The sequence below is a fragment of the Pelophylax lessonae genome (genome assembly GCF_965119305.1).
Source record: "Pelophylax lessonae genome assembly, chromosome: 1".
NCBI classification, from domain to species: Eukaryota; Metazoa; Chordata; class Amphibia; order Anura; family Ranidae; genus Pelophylax; species Pelophylax lessonae.
In genome coordinates, this window is record NC_138768.1 from 809,977,567 (window position 1) to 809,993,758 (window position 16,192).

Below are 16,192 nucleotides of genomic sequence, written 5' to 3' on the forward strand. Positions count from 1 at the left end.
TTTTTTTTAATTGAATATGTACCCAGTGCTGCTTAAACATACCACATGCAAATATTCTATCCCCCCAAACAATTTACAAAAACTATACAGTTCAAGACAGAAGCTGCTGACTTGGACAGATTTTGGCAGGCACTGTACATACATACCATGTACAGAAACATGCCAAATTTGCTTTGCATTGCTACTTGCATTATACAAGTCAGAATTATGATCTATTTAAATCAGTTGTATTTACAAGGAAATGTGCAGTTCCATTATATATACATTTACATAGGGAGTTCATTAGTATTAATACATTCCTCTCTCCCCTTCCTAAAAAAAATACATTTTATTTTTCACTGATTGCTCTTGTCAAAGATTTGGTGAAGAGAATGCAAATGCATTGCCAAGGTACTCTTAACTTGTGCTCAGTGACATCAGTATGAGACAAACAATTTGAGGAAATTCTTTTAACACTTTAATGCACGTTAAGAATTGTGGATCTTGAATCTGCAAGTCCCCTCGTGATAATTCAAGAACTCTAGCTACATGATATCTTACAAATGGGCTCAGTTAGACGTAACGGGAAGTTTGCTGGCTTAGAAAGAGTTTGACATCTCTGGTAAGGTCACAGATGATTGATGTGCCTAAGTTCATTGAGAGGTTTGGCAGAACTGTCGGCATATCTATAAAATTGCAGCCTCAATGCTTCAGTGGCAGTGCTGTGTGAATGTATAGACACTTCCTCTTCATGCATTGGACTAAGCATTGGTATTCACATTGTCTTGATAATATGTTAACTATAAGATCTACTTATACATTGCATTCAATCTTGATTTTGCCCCCCCCCCCCTTCCCAAATGTCAATATTTACAATTTAAAAAAGACTACATTATTTACACCAGGCCAGAATTCCGGTACCTGTGCTTACAATACCTAGCTAGGCTTTACCTAACTGATAGAAGAGCCATCCTAATTAGAAAGTTAATACTGGACTTGTGACAGGGAGGACCACACTGCCTCCATCTTACAACTTCCTTGCAAGGGCCTGTTGTACATTCGCTAAGAAGGAAGAAACTGATTGGAATATGAAGGCGATGACAGGCAAATTACCTTTTTTGCCATTACTGCGATGATGTGTTAAGAGAGAATGAAAGCATGGGGAGGTGGGGAGATCAGGCAGGGCTTGAATTTTTTTCTACTCTTCGCGAAGCTGTAGACAGTAGCGATGGTAACGAAGCTGAAAGAACATTCTCTCTAGTAATGAATGTGTCATCCCTGGGACAGCATGGTTTTCAATGACACCCACATGCTTGAAACCCAAAGACTCATACAGCTTGTGAGCCGCAATTTTCACAGCTGTAGTGCCAAGCACGATGGAGGAGTAGTGGTTTAACATGGCAAACTCCAGGACTTTGCGACCTAAAGCCTTGGCAATTCCCTTCCCGCGGTAGTTAGAGTCTACAGACATCCGTCTTAGCTCGACTACATTGTCTTCTTCATTGCCTCTGGCTGCCACTATTCCAACGATTTTGCCATCCAAGACTGCAACCCAGAAGCAAGAACCTGCAGAACACAAGTAACATGTCAGACAAGGGATGGTCTCTTAGAAGTGTCTAAAGAGAAGGAGATTCAGTTTAAACATAAACCATTTTAATACTGCATGAAGATGGATTTATCACCCCAGCTACAGCCTTAAGGAAGCATTAAACATAAAATTTGTAACAGACCGTTCCCACTTTCATTATATGCAGCTGTGGGTACTACACAAAGGGGTTATAAGTAAATAGAAAAAAATATAGTTTAAACAATTCTATCAGGAATTTTTACCTTTGAAAATAAAATACCAATTAAGAGCAGGAACCACAAGGATTCTGCTTTTAGGGTTAATACCTAGAAATGTCTCTTCTATGCCCCTGTGATCATTATTTAATTTGTTAGTAAAAGCTCACCTTACCTGACTTTGAAGCTCAGGTTTCCCCAAAAATGAGATCTCAACCACTGATGGCACACTCTTTAGTTACTGCAATCTTGGGTGGGTCTTAGCCTCAAAGTCAGAAAAGTCATGATCTCATGTGAACAGGATTGGGAAGGCACACAGAAGAGGATTTTCAGGCTGGCAACAATAACCCTGTACTACCTACTATGGGTCAGACCTTTAAAAAGGCTTTCATGTGTACTTTGTATGGAATTCTTTAAAATCTGCCTCTATTTTTTCAGCAAATGCAATACTCGGAGATAGCACAGGAAAATAATCAACTTTGCAAAAAATTGTATTACCTGTATAGGAGAGCTTTTAAGTATTATATGAGTACGTAATGAGAGCTGCGTCAATTTGTGTTTTATTTATATCTATCTGTTGTATATCCCACACATCAAAAATCCTTGGTTCATATATTGTGTTTCACTCCCTCTCTACTTGAGAGTCTAATGGACAGAGGTAACTGTAACTACAGTATGTGACATCTATCTCGAAGCAAGATAATGTAATTTCAGTAATCTGTGTCATTTGATACAGTGGGGGATGTCCCAACCATGTACTTTACTCTTGCAAATGGATTGATCAAATTTTCAAATTTAGCTGATAAAGCAGAAAATCTAAATATGGTGATAAGTGAAGATGTGACATACTGTACATATGCAAAAGTCACTAACAAACTTTAAGTTTTAATATTTAGCAGTATCTATAAGCTTCTCAACTGATGACACTTTTAGTTAGACTAAAGGCTTCAAAACAGGTCTTCAACTTTATCTTTGTAGAACACATTGGTCCTTAGGTACAGAACTGAAAAAAAAAACTATTAGCAATGCCCATATCAATGACTTACCTTCTACCTTTTCATTTTCCAATTTATGACAGGGAAACTAGACAGTGGTTGCTATGGGTCAACAAATACATTTCCTCTTTCAAACAGGTATACATTTAAAGCCCTTGTTGATTCGATAAAGTGAAAGTTGTAAAATATATCTGATGTTACATGATGGTTACACAGTTACTACAATTTTTTTTTTAAAAAGGACAGTTTTGGTCTGCTTTTAATCTGCAAAAAATGTTCCTAAAGATATGATCAAGTCCATTTAGGTGCCTGTCCTTATTGACAAATATGACCTGGCTAAAAAGGGACAAATGTGAGTCATTGATTCTCATTCTAAGTCCCACCGTTCTCTGTGATTCCAATGTGACTGTTCAACAGTTTAAGCATATACAGAGCTAATGCATGCTTCAGTTGTGCAAAGATGTGAAGCTGGTAGATTGGCATCCACAGAAGTTTACTGCCCACACACTGAATAATTTTTTGGATAAACGTGATGCAATTTTGTTTGTGATAGAAGCGTTTGGGTAAACTTTTCACTTGCTGACCCTTCCTGAAAATACTAGTTGTCCTGTTGTAATGTTGCCCTTCTTACTTAACAACTGCATTGCTGACCTGAAACAACTATGCAGACAAGGCCTTCAAACTTCTCTGACTTGCTTGATTAGCGTAGCTGTTTGTGGGTCAGAAAACTGCTAGGCATTTAGGTCAGAAATCGAAACTGCTACAAAGTTAACGCTGCAAAGTTAAAAAAAGAAAAAAAAACAGAAGGCTATGAACTAAAGTATAAAATAGCCTGAAAACAGTCTTTATACATATTTAACTGAAAAAATAACACAGCATAATAATTGCTGTTACTACACAATTACAACTGCAGTTACATATCCAACCCAATCGCTAAGCACTAGCTTTTTATGGATTCCTATTTTGTATTGTAGCATGCTGGTTACATGCAGCTTTATGCGCCTTTGTTTTGGAATAACAGTTTTTGGGTACACTATTCGGGAGGGATTAAGCAAGACCCCCTTCACTCACACAAACGTTTTTTTTTTTTTTAAAGAAACTTAGAAAAAAAAAAGGTTGTAAAAGACTTTGGTTTTACATTGGTCTTCTGGGCTAAATGACAGATCATCCAATGGTATTTAGGGGTTGATTTACTAAATGCAAATAGACTGTTCACTTTGCAAAGGAATTTTCTCCAGAGAGAATAAGGTGAAGCTCTGCTGACTGCTGTCATCCAATTTTTTTGCACATAATTGGGTATTTTTTGGCTGCTGTGTGTGTCAGAATTTATTTTCTACTTATAAAAGTTAATAGGAATGCAGAAGCAGGTTGATGCAACTCAGAATGCAGGTCAGAAGGAGGTCAACTGCACTATTAAAAACTCTGAATAAAACCAGAAGTATTTTAAACTGATCTCAAATGCTAGTGGAATGCACCTGAAAACAAGCTGCAGGCCCTGAAAGCAGAAGTAAAGCCTGAAACCATAAATTTGACAGCTGGCATGGTCTTTTGGTAGAAGAGACTTTATCTCTTTGGCCTAAAATACTTTTACTTGCCTTCTAGCATATTTCTAAAATATGTGCACTGACAGTTGTGCATGTACAGTGTACAGTCCTGGAACCTTATAGATGTTGTGAAAAGAGACATGTGTCCAGAGAATGTAACTCCAGCATGCATGCATAGGATTTACATCAATGGCTGCTCAATGGACAAAGCAAGAAGATGGCAGAAGAAGAGCAGGACATGGCTTTGTCAGGGATGGATGCATGCAGGAAGAGTGCACATTATGGCAAATATTGGTCATCCCACCACCTTTTACTCTTGCTTTAAAACCCTCTTCCTTTTTGATAGTCCTAAGCTGGCCATAGACAGACCGGCTGAATTTCAATTTATCTATGGCCGTTCCTGCTAGACAAAAGTCAATCCAATAATCAGGACTGTTGGGAATGTTTGTTCAATCAGCTGCTGCAGCACTGATCAGTGTATTCTAACAGAAGAGTCCCTGCTGTCAGAATACAATAGCACAGCAGGGAGGATTCCTCCTTCCACCTTGCTTGTGAACCATTCGTTCCATCCATCTATTCATCTATGGCCAGCTTTCACTACTATAAACTACAAATACTTCCAAGTCTGCTCTGCATTCCCATAACCGGGGGTGCCCTTTAATTCAAGTAACAACTACCTCGATATCCAAAACTTTCACACCCAAGCACTCACTCCAATGGGAATAACAGGCGTGCTGCTCTCCTCAGGCGGGGAACTCCAATCAGAAGTGCATAAGAAAGAAAGAAAGGAGGCACAAACATCTGGTGCATTACCCTTGGACGCCTTTTAAAACTTTTATTAAAAAGCCAAAAACCTACTCACAGACATGAAGAGCATAGATCGCATTGAATGAGTCCACCACGTGTGGAGGTATTCATCCCTGTTGTTGGACTGCTGACGCGTTTTGGGAGACACGCTCCCTTCCTCAGTGCTCTGTCCAAGGGTAATGCACCAGGTGTTTACGCCTCCTTCCTTTCTTTTTAAATAACAACTAGCTTCCTGCTCCTTGGTGTTGGCCCTATCCTCTTATTTCCCATGAACTTTGATTGGTTAGTGGAACCCTACATTAGAGTGAAGGGCCAATAATTGGCTTAATGAGGCAGGGTCAGTTACCGAAAGAAGTTGTCAGTATATATTACAGAGCTATACAGGGGATCAAATGTAGCACACAAACCCTAAAGGTGTCTGTTATTCATATTAAATAAGGTTTAGGTAAAAATCCCAACAAATACATTTTAAAAATGTGCCTTTCAAAATACATTAAAACCATTACCAGCTGAAAATATAGTAAAATGTTAACCTCCATCATGGTATTCTGCTTTGCAGCATCATATTTGTAACTACAGTACAGGTGCTGTAGAATTGTATCATTGCTGTGTAAGGATACACATTTATGAATAAAAAGGTCTGAGAAAGACGTAAGAGACAAATATCTGAAGTGATATTTTGCAGCCCAAAGCAGTTAATCACATTACAAGTGTAAAAAGTAACTCAAACATCGAATTAGCTGCCATGGGCAACTCAAGCATTTTGTTGTAAACAGAAACATGGCAGATCTGTGCATGCACATTGCTAAAAAAAAAGACTGGTAAATGGTCATGTGCTTTGTTTTTCAAGGTTGGCAGAACAATCTTAAAGAATCCCAGAGATCCTTTTAGTTGCTGACATCATTCCTATTAACTTTAATGGGAGCTGAGCGCAGATCTCTATTTAGCTGCATCACACCTCTATAAATATCATTCCTCTTCTTTCCACTTCAGTGGCTTCTAAGAAAGACTGCACCAGGAAAGGTCAATTGTCTTAAATTTAATTTTTTTTTCTCTGATGCAGCATAAGAGGAAATGAAAAGATGGAAAATCTTTTGTGCTGCAGAGCTACGAAAATGGTGGTAAAGCCAGAATGTAAAGAACCATAGCCTTAGGGTTGGCCAGTTTTGTGCAGCCTGTTCAGGCCATTTGCTGCTCAGTATCCTGCATCTATGTTCACTGTTTCAGCGCCATACATCCTTTTGGAAGAGCCTTTATCATGGCGTTATCTGGATGTCTGGTTATCGAGCTTAAAGCAGGATGGACTGGGTTGAATTTAAAGTTACCTTTAAAGATTTAGTAATTTTAGAAATAATTTGTTTTTTTTACCAAGCTGTTGTTTATCTTTTTTTTGTTCTTCAATGCAGTTGTTTGGACCGTGTAATTCCTCAAACACCAGAGAAATTTGAATAAATAGATAGATATACCAATAAGAGGGTACATATCGACCTTTCCTGTTAAACGTGTTCAATTCCAGAGAAGAAGGTCCCCTGAAGCTTTACTAGTTTCTCCTGCTGGCCTCCACATCATTACTCGAGACCGTAGAGCCACCGCCATGATATGGAGGTAAAATAGGTAGCTAGGTGGGGGGGGGGGGGTTAAAACAATCAAGAGGGCTCAGAGTGAGTTGGCATTCATTTCCTTGTCCTGTTCTTTAAACTCTTTACACTCTGACATCAGACTAAAAAGAAACAAAGTCATGCCTTCTAAAAAAACAACTAGTTTGCTCAATGATGGTTGAAAATGCTTCTATAGTTATAATATAGTAAAGTAATATTACTAATTGAATTATAAACTAAGAATAATAGAAAAATCTAATTCAAATTACATTTTTAATGTTCTACATGGAAAAGTGTACTTTGAACACCCATTACAACCCATGTGACAAAATTGCTGTTGAGTAGTGATACATGAGACAAAGGAATGATTGATATGAAAAGCACAGCTTTTTCAGAAGGGCAGCTCAGACAAGTGTTTGATATGATTATTTGTGATGTATTTTATTCACACCATTACTTTCTATAGTCTGCAAGTTTTTCTCAGGCTGTGGCTATAAAAGGCTGTGAGCTGTATTTCCAATTAATTTCTAAATGCCTCGTGACTATACAGATTACAGAGGCATCATGTAACCATTTCTTGTAATTCTCATTTGGCTGGAGACTTGTCAGATGGAAGGCAATGTGATAAAAGTGCCAGCCATAAGTTACATCCCGGAATTCCTGCCTGAAAATGAAACATGGTATCTGGTGGCCTGCAATGATCAAGAATTCCTCTTTGAATGGTGCTTTACAATAAGGCCATGTAATGAGCAATAATGGTCTGTACAGTGCTAAAATTCCATGGCAACTAGTCAGTATTAATCTCTTAATTAAATTCATGTTGGCTGTTTTGGGCTGCTGCACTTTACACATCACTGTTCTTTTCACTGCCTTAAAATCCTGGCTATTTTAATAAAAAGCATAATGGAGAGTCTATTCCCAGCTGGCTAGAAGAGGGGACCTACAAAATATTTATTCATTTTGATTATTAATTGAAATTCTAATAGCCCAACAGCTAAGACAGCCAAGCTAAAAGCAGGTGACCTAGAGCAATCTGTTTACACTTTTGTGCTTAAAGCAGAGTTCCACTCTGGAATACTTTTTTTTTAATAAAAATACCCCCGGGACAGTCAGGGCTAGTACATTCCACAATGGCTAGCCTCTGATCTGTCCCGGGTTGCACTTACCTTTTAGGACAAATACTTACCTTGAAAAAGTATTGTCCAGCGCTGCCATCTCAGGTGTGAGCAGCTTGAAGCCAGCGCGATCCTCTTCTGGGTCCTCTTCCGTCTTCTTCGGTCCCACGATGCACTGCACCAGCCCCGACGTCACTTCCGGTGGGCGCGCGTCATCCCTCCACAGCTTCTGGGCATGCCCAGAAGCTGTTTAGAAGGGAATGACGCGCGCGCCCCGGAACTGACGTCGGGGCCGGTGCAGGCGCATTGATTCCTGGGAGCGATGACGTTCAGCTCCCAGAAATCATTGCAAAGCCAGGAAGTGACGATGGGCCGTGGCCGCCAAGGGGAGGAAGAAGGAAGTAAGGTAAGTATTTTCTTCTCTACGAGGTAAGTAAAAAAAAAAAAAAAAAATGAGATTATCCATTTGTTTTTCAGGTGACCCGGAGCGAGAAGATGGAGGTAAGTATCATTTTAGGGTGGATTTTGACTTTAAAGCGAATCTTCACCCTTAAAACAGTAAGCCCTGCTCTCCAGTCCTCAGTCCTCTACATAAATATGGCTCCTTTTTTCTTTATTGACTTTTTTTTTTTTTTTTTAACAAAAAATCTTTAGTCCACCCGCCCCCCTCTTCCCAATGCACGTCACTCGTCTAGATGAGGACAGATCTCAGCAGGACAACGCAGGATCCACTGGATGGGTGGATATCTGAAATGTACTAAACACACCCATGAGTAAGCAGGGTTTGAAAAAAAAAAAAAAGAAAATGGGGGGGGGGGGGGATTGTGAAAATCCACTTTAATTCCAAGATATCACTTTAGCCTTACTAAAAACCTAATGGGCAAGCTGCCTTTCAGGCCCCACTAGAGGGCACTGATTGTAGAGGGGAGATATGTTGCTCATTTATCCCAATATAAAGACACTCTTACATCTCAAAAGTGGATTGGCCTGCTCACCTGCCTACTGTTGGAATCTCTGGTGATTGACTGTAACCTCAGGAAAACATGAAATGCTGCATATGTTCTTTTTTGTATTTTAATATGCAGCTAGCAGTTGTAGCATTTAGCTTCTTTTAAATGTTTTACAAACACTTCTTAGCTGCTAGAAAATGTCTGTTGTTTATATAGCTCAAGCTGAAATTTACACACACAACTAAATGACTTATCATTGTGACTCTTCCTATATACTGATCCCTCCTTTAGACAGGTCTGTGCAAAGTTACAGTCAGGCACAGAGAGTCTGAAAGGAAACAGTTTCTGCTGTGTTCTCTCTTTAGAAAACCCATAGTGCTGTGGAAATGCTGTTCCATTAATGCATCTTGTATTAAATGTATGAAACTTCCCCAATCCATTTTCTATTCTACCAGTGTTGGCCAGAGATGCTAGCCCAGGAAACATTGTAAAGTTAACTTAAAAAATACAAAAGACTGCCCTCCTCTTGAAAATGCCTAGGTCTGCTAACTACTCAGACCCAGGTTACCATTAGATGGGGTGGGCATGTCCTACCTTCTTTACCATGAAGTAAAGACTCTGTGAAATTGAAAGCAATTTTTTGGCTGCTAGTGCCGTCAGCTATTCGGTAACTCTTTCACTTAAGTGCATTTAAGGAGTTTAAAGTTTTCCTTTAAACATCTACCCCAAGTGCCAGAAACATGCATAAAATATACTGGAAAATGACATGTTGCACAAAATCATTTTTTTTTACTTCTCTCTTCTACCATTCACATGGTCACCCTATTTTAAAATTTCAGCTGGAGGATAATAGGAATTTTATAAAGATTAGGATTTTAAAATTAATATTTATTTGCATTTTGGCCTCTTTATACTGGTGTCCAGGCAGTCCTAATAAACCTACTGTGGGGGATGCTTGTTTGGTGTTTCTGTCATTAATCTAGTTTACTTTGTAATCACTTTTTGTAGCTTCCCACCCCGGGGAGTTATTTCTTCCACGCTTCCTTCCCTGGGGAAATTAAAGGCAGTAATTTAGCGTTTAACTGAAAGCTCAAAAATGATTTCCTGGTTTAGCTATCATTCTCTGCTAATAAGAAAATGGGTAACAATTTCATTAACAGTGCTGCATGCTGTATTCCCAAGTTCTTGACCCTCCGACATTTTTGTGTTCACCAGATTTCTCCTCCTGTTTCGGAAGGGGAGGTAGTTTCTACATCTTAGTAACCCAGACTATCTGCATAGAAAATCAGTGTAGGTCTTCTCTGAGAATAATACCAGTGTAGATTACTGCAAGGGTCTCAGATGATTTAGGTTGGAGAGCAGATGTGACTTTTCAAGGGCCTGTGCATGCCTTTCACTCCTAGGCCTGTGTGCCTGCATCAACCTTTTCTACAGAAAGAGTTAGAATGAAGACCCAGCATTTAGATACATCAGGCTGTTTTTGTTAGGAAAAATTATACTCCGTTAACTAATAAATGACATGTTGGTATAGCAATATGAAAATGACTAAGCCCACAGTATATTTGTGGTAGGCCCACATTAACAGAGAAGCACAGCTGCAGTCATATATTATAAAATGAGCGTAGCTGAGGTTTCCATATCTACACTCTGGTTAGAAATTAACAGGCACATTAAGAGAAGTAGTTGGGAATGTATAATCTACATCTCATTGCTTCTACATCTCATTGCTTCCTAAATGAGTACATAAGATTTCCTGTACTGGTCACCACCTGGATTTATTCTCCGAATCAGCATGTAGATTGTAGGGGTCAGAGGGTTCACTAAGCAACATTTGCATCTAGACTGAGGGCATGCCTTGACGTTAATGCAGTAACAAAGACACAATCTACTCTCTGTGACAATAAATATACACTATTTATTGAACCTTTATGGCTTTGTTGCACATGGCTGGAGTTGGATCTGAGTTTTCCCGCAAAAATGTTTGGGCAAATATAGGGATACCTGAATGGTAAATCAGCGCTGACCACTAAGAAGAAATCAATAAAATCCCAATGGTTGGCTAAGATCGCCAAATGGGGGGACCTAAGGCTGCTTACATAAAGTGCATTCACCTTACACTAAACTACTAGATAATGCTACTAGATAATGGGTAGGTTGCTTCCTCCTATCCTCCCTCTGGATGAAAATGCCTCAGGTGGGATATGGTGGCCAAACTCGCCGTGTCAGTGACACAGTAACAGGGATGAAGTGGTCACTTCCTCATAACCGTCTCTCCACCGTCATGCATGGGTACATGTATAAAATAAACAAAGCAATCTAGTGCTCTCTGTATTATCTGATTTATTGGGGTAAAAACAGCAAAAAAACTCACATGGGATGGCAGTCGGCCAGTGCAAGCATAGACAGCAATAATGGGTGCTACAGCGTGTGCAGGCTCCTCCCCCGTACGCGTTACATCGAATCCATGACTTCCTCAGCAGGGGACCCCTGCCACCATATCCCACCTAAGGCATTTTCATCCAGAGGGAGGACAGGAGGAAGCAGCCTACCCATTATCTAGTAGCACCTGTATGTGCAAAAAGCCGGTTTGGCTCATTATAATCTGTGAGCCAAACCAGGAGGTGAGCGGCCAGCATTATCATCAATGCACTAAGTCACCTTATGAATTAAAAGCACCAGCACCTGGTCACCTGATATCCACACAGCACAGAAAGGATCACCTATTTTTATGAACTTTGCACCATTTGTTGATGATATTCCACTTATTTATATGAATTCATTATTATTTACTAGCACGGGCACCTTATTGTGAAATTTTTATATTAAGTTATTTTTAATCACAGCTATAGTCTCTTATCACCTGGATTCAAATAATCCGTCATCACATGATTTAAGAGCACGTGCACTTTTATTGTGGTACTCATTTATTTATTGATTTCTATTGTGGTACGCACTTATTTATTTACTTATTGATTTATTTTTGTAAGATACTTGATATTCACTTTGCTTCATTATTTTATCCTTTGGCGCTATATCTTATTAGCTTTTTGAAATATATATACAACTTGTGATTTCATATCACCTAGAACAGTGGTGGCCCTTTGCTTGCCTTTATTTAGCCCTTGGGGGCACTATTCCACCCACTAACACCAACAATAGGACACTATTCTACCCTCTGACACCAATGATAAAACACTATTCTGCTCACTGACACCAACGATGGGCATTGTTACCGACGCCAGGACACTTCTACTCCCAATGGCCACAGTTCCCCTTTAAAGTCTGAGGGGTTAGAAAACTGGCCCTTTTGTTTAGAAAGTTTGGAGACCCCTGACCTAGAATGTCAAGCAAATGTTCATCTGTGTCCAGAAATAATGCCCGGGATCATCAACAGCCAAGATGAAGCTTTCATTAGACAGTGGAGCAGTTCATAGCTAAACTTGTATTGCAATCTACATTACTGAAATTAAATGTTCTATAACTGCAATATGAACTCTAAGCTTTCAAATGAACAGGCAACAGTTGTTGCATAACGTTACAAACCTCTTATTGTCACTGTGTAGCCTGTCCCTTCCTGTTTTTTTATTTTATTTTATTTGCATCATGATTTTCCATCTTCATGTGGAAGATTGTAGGCAGAACAGGAGACAGCTGATGAGTTGGACAAGTGGCAGATTGCATGCAGTAGAGATGACAACTGGTCGGGTGTACATGGGGGAAAGTGTAGGCAGTACAGGTAATAGCTGGTGGGGTGTACATGTGGAAGATTGTAGGCAGAACAGGAGACAGCTGATGGGTTGGACAAGTGGCAGATTGCATGCAGTAGAGATGACAACTGGTCGGGTGTACATGGGGGAAAGTGTAGGCAGTACAGGTAATAGCTGGTGGGGTGTACATGTGGAAGATTGTAGGCAGTATAGGAGACAGCTGGTGAGGTGTACAGGTGGAAGATTGTAGGCAGTACAGGAGTCAGCTGGTGTGGTGTACAGGTGGAAGATTGTAGGCAGTACAGGAGACAACTGGTGGGTTGTACAGGTGACAGATTGCAGGCAGCATAGAGACAGCTGGTAGGATGTACAGGTTGCAGAATGTAGGCAGCACAGATGACAGCTGGTGGGGTGTAGGGATGATCGAACTTTTGAAAAGTTCGGTTCGACCAGAACACCCGAACTTCCCGAAAGTTCCGCCCGGATTTCAGAACCCCATTGAAATCAATGGGACCCGAACTTTGGTAATCAAAAAACACCATTTTGAAGCCCTAAAACCCAATAAATTCCCCTAAAAAGGGCCTAGCGTTCTGGGTCATGCCCCAGGGACTATTAATCACACAAACAAAAGTTCTTAAAAATTGTCATTTTTGATAGAGAGTCAATTATTGAAAAAATTATTGAAAAAAAAAAATAGATTTCTTTGGATTTAGTGTCTGGGGGGTCTAAAAGGTGTACCTGTGAAGTTTCAGCTCTGTAGCATGTCCAGTATCTTTATAAAAAAAAGTTTGTTTGTATTAGAATTGCAGTAGAGCAGGATAGTGGCTTCGCTATTTTCACACCCGGCTTTTTGTTGCAGGCGTTTATAGGGCTTTTTTGTGGATGTGTTTGGAGGCAGGCATGACATCTGAAATTCTGTATAAGGGTATATATACACACACACACACATGTATGTATATATACACATACACATCTATAGGTGTGAAAGTAGCAGAATCCTATGCCTGTGCTAATGAAATAATTAGCAGGCATAGGGCTACGCTCCTATCACACCTATATGTGTGTATGTGTATAAATACATATAAGTGTGTGTGTATATATACCCCTATACAGAAGTTCAGATGTTATGCCTGCCTCCAAAGACGCCCAAAAAATGCCCAAAAAAAAAACGCCTGCGACAACACACCTGGGCGTTTTTGTAGCAGGCGTTTTTTTGGGCATTTTTTGGGCGTCTTTGGAGGAAGGCATAACATCAGAACTTCTGTGTAGGGGTATATATACACACACACATATATGTATTTATACACATACACATATATAGGTTTGAAAGTAGCAGAACCCTATGCCTGCGCTAATTAAATAATTAGCAGGCAAAGGGCTATGCTCCTATCACACCTATATGTGTGTATGTGTATAAATACATATAAGTGTGTGTGTATATATACCCCTATACAGAAGTTCAGATGTCATGCCTGCCTCCAAAGACGCACAAAAAATGCCCAAAAAAAACGCCTGCAACAAAAACGCCCAGGTGTGTTGTTGCAGGTGTTTTTTTTGGGCATTTTTTGGGCGTCTTTGGAGGCAGGCATAACATCTGAACTTCTGTATAGGGGTATGTATACACACACACTTATATGTATTTATACACATACACACATATAGGTGTGATAGGAGCGGAGCCCTATGCCTGCTAATAATTTCATTAGCGCAGGCATAGGGTTCTGCTACTTTCAAACCTATATGTGTGTATGTGTATATATACACGTGTGTGTGTGTATGTATATATACCCCTACACAGAAGTTCTGATGTTATGCCTGCCTCCAAAGACGTCCAAAAAATGCCCAAAAAAATGTGTGCTACAAAAACGCCCAGGTGTGTTGTTGCAGGCGTTTTTTGGGGCATTTTTTGGGCGTCTTTGGAGGCAGGCATAACATCTGAACTTCTGTATAGGGGTATATATACACACACACTTATATGTATTTATACACATACACACTTATATGTATTTATACACATACACACATATAGGTGTGATTGGAGCGTAGCTCTATGCCTGCTAATAATTTCATTAGCGCAGGCATAGGGTTCTGCTACTTTCACACCTATATGTGTGTTTGTGTGTATATATACCCCTACACAGAAGTTCAGATGTCATGCCTGCCTCCAAAGACTTCCACAAAAAAGCCCAATAAAACACCTGCAACAAAAACGGCCAGGTGTGAAAGTAGCGAAGCCACTATCCTGCTCTACTGCAATTCTAATAGAAACAATCTTTTTTCTATGGCGGTCACCCTGAAATGGAAGGGTTTGGTCACCCTGCCATAGCAGTCAGGGTCAGTTAACCCTACACTACACTACGGTCCCCTGACACTTAACACTTTCCCTACAGAAACTAGATTATTAAATCTAACTATAGTGGAAAATAGTACCCTAACTACACTAGATATCACTTTCCTCACACTAATAATTGCTAAATGACACTTTGAAGCAGGAGTAACAGAACTGCTTCCACTCTCTTCCACATCCCTGTATTAGAATGCTAGAGATTTGGCGGGGCTATCTTATATACTGGGGGGTGTATTCACTACTGATTGGCCTCTGGACCCCCTAGTCACTCCAATCACATTCCTAGCATCCTCATGCCCCCTCAATTGGCTTTTACTGATGGTTCTGGTCCAATCACAGGCATTTAAAGCCCAGTTCCTGTCCCATTGCATTTTGGTCGGTTCTGGTTGCCGAATTCCGAACTTTTTCAGCAAAAAGTTTGAAATTCGGCCGAATTTCGAACAGTCAATGTTCGGGTCGAACCAATGGTCGACCCGAACCGTTCAATCATCCCTAGTGGGGTGTACATGTGGCAGAATATAGGCAGTATAATAGCTGGTCAGGTATATAGATGGAAGAAGGCAGGCAGCATAGGTGACAGCTGGTTAACCACCGGAAGGTTTTACCCCTTTAATTACCAGGCCATTTTTTGTGATACGGCACTGCATTATTTTAACCAACAATTGCACGGTCGTGCGACGCTGTACCCAAATAAAATTGATGTCCTTTTTTACCCACAAATAGAGCTTTCTTTTGGTGGTATTTGATCACCTTTACGGTTTTTATTTTATGCGTTATATACAAAAACATTTTGAAAAAAAAATATTTTTTACTTTCTGCTATAATACGCATCCAATAAAAACAAAATGGAATTTCTTTATCAGTTTAGGCCAATTTGTATTCTGCTACATGTTTTTGGTAAAATAAACACAAAAAAGCGTATATTAATTGGTTTGCACAAAAGTTATAACGTTTACAAACCATGGGATAGATTTATGGACTTTTTATTTTTTTAATTGTTTTCATCCGTAATGGCGGCGATCAGCGATTTTGACAGGACTGTGACATTGCCGCGGACAAATCTGACACTGACACTTTTTGGGGACCAGTGATACCAATACAGTGATCAGTGCTAAATAATATGCACTGTTGCTGTATAAATGACACTGGCAGGGAAGGGGTTAAATCAGGGGCAATCAAGGTACAAGTGTGCTCCAAGGGAGTGCTTTCTACCTGTTTGGGGGAATGGACTGACTGCAGGAAGAGAGAGATCTGTGTTCCTTATTAGTAGGAACACAGGATCTCTCTCTTCCTGATTGATTGAACAGCAATCTGCCTTGTTTTCAAAGGCAGACCGCTGTTCTGTCATTCTCCTGAACGATCGCGGGG

The 16,192-nt window shown here is 39.9% G+C and overlaps 1 protein-coding gene across 1 annotated transcript in view; it reads right to left on the reverse strand.

Annotated features, from left to right (window-relative positions):
- Nucleotides 1-831: 831 nt before the first annotated feature.
- NAT8L (N-acetyltransferase 8 like) overlaps nucleotides 832-16,192 on the reverse strand; it is an 81,210-nt gene continuing 65,849 nt past the window's right edge. Inside the window, exon 3 of the mRNA XM_082262404.1 lies at nucleotides 832-1,545. Coding sequence (XP_082118530.1) covers nucleotides 1,178-1,545 — 368 coding nt within the window. The 3' untranslated portion in view covers nucleotides 832-1,177. The remainder of the gene's footprint in view (nucleotides 1,546-16,192) is intronic.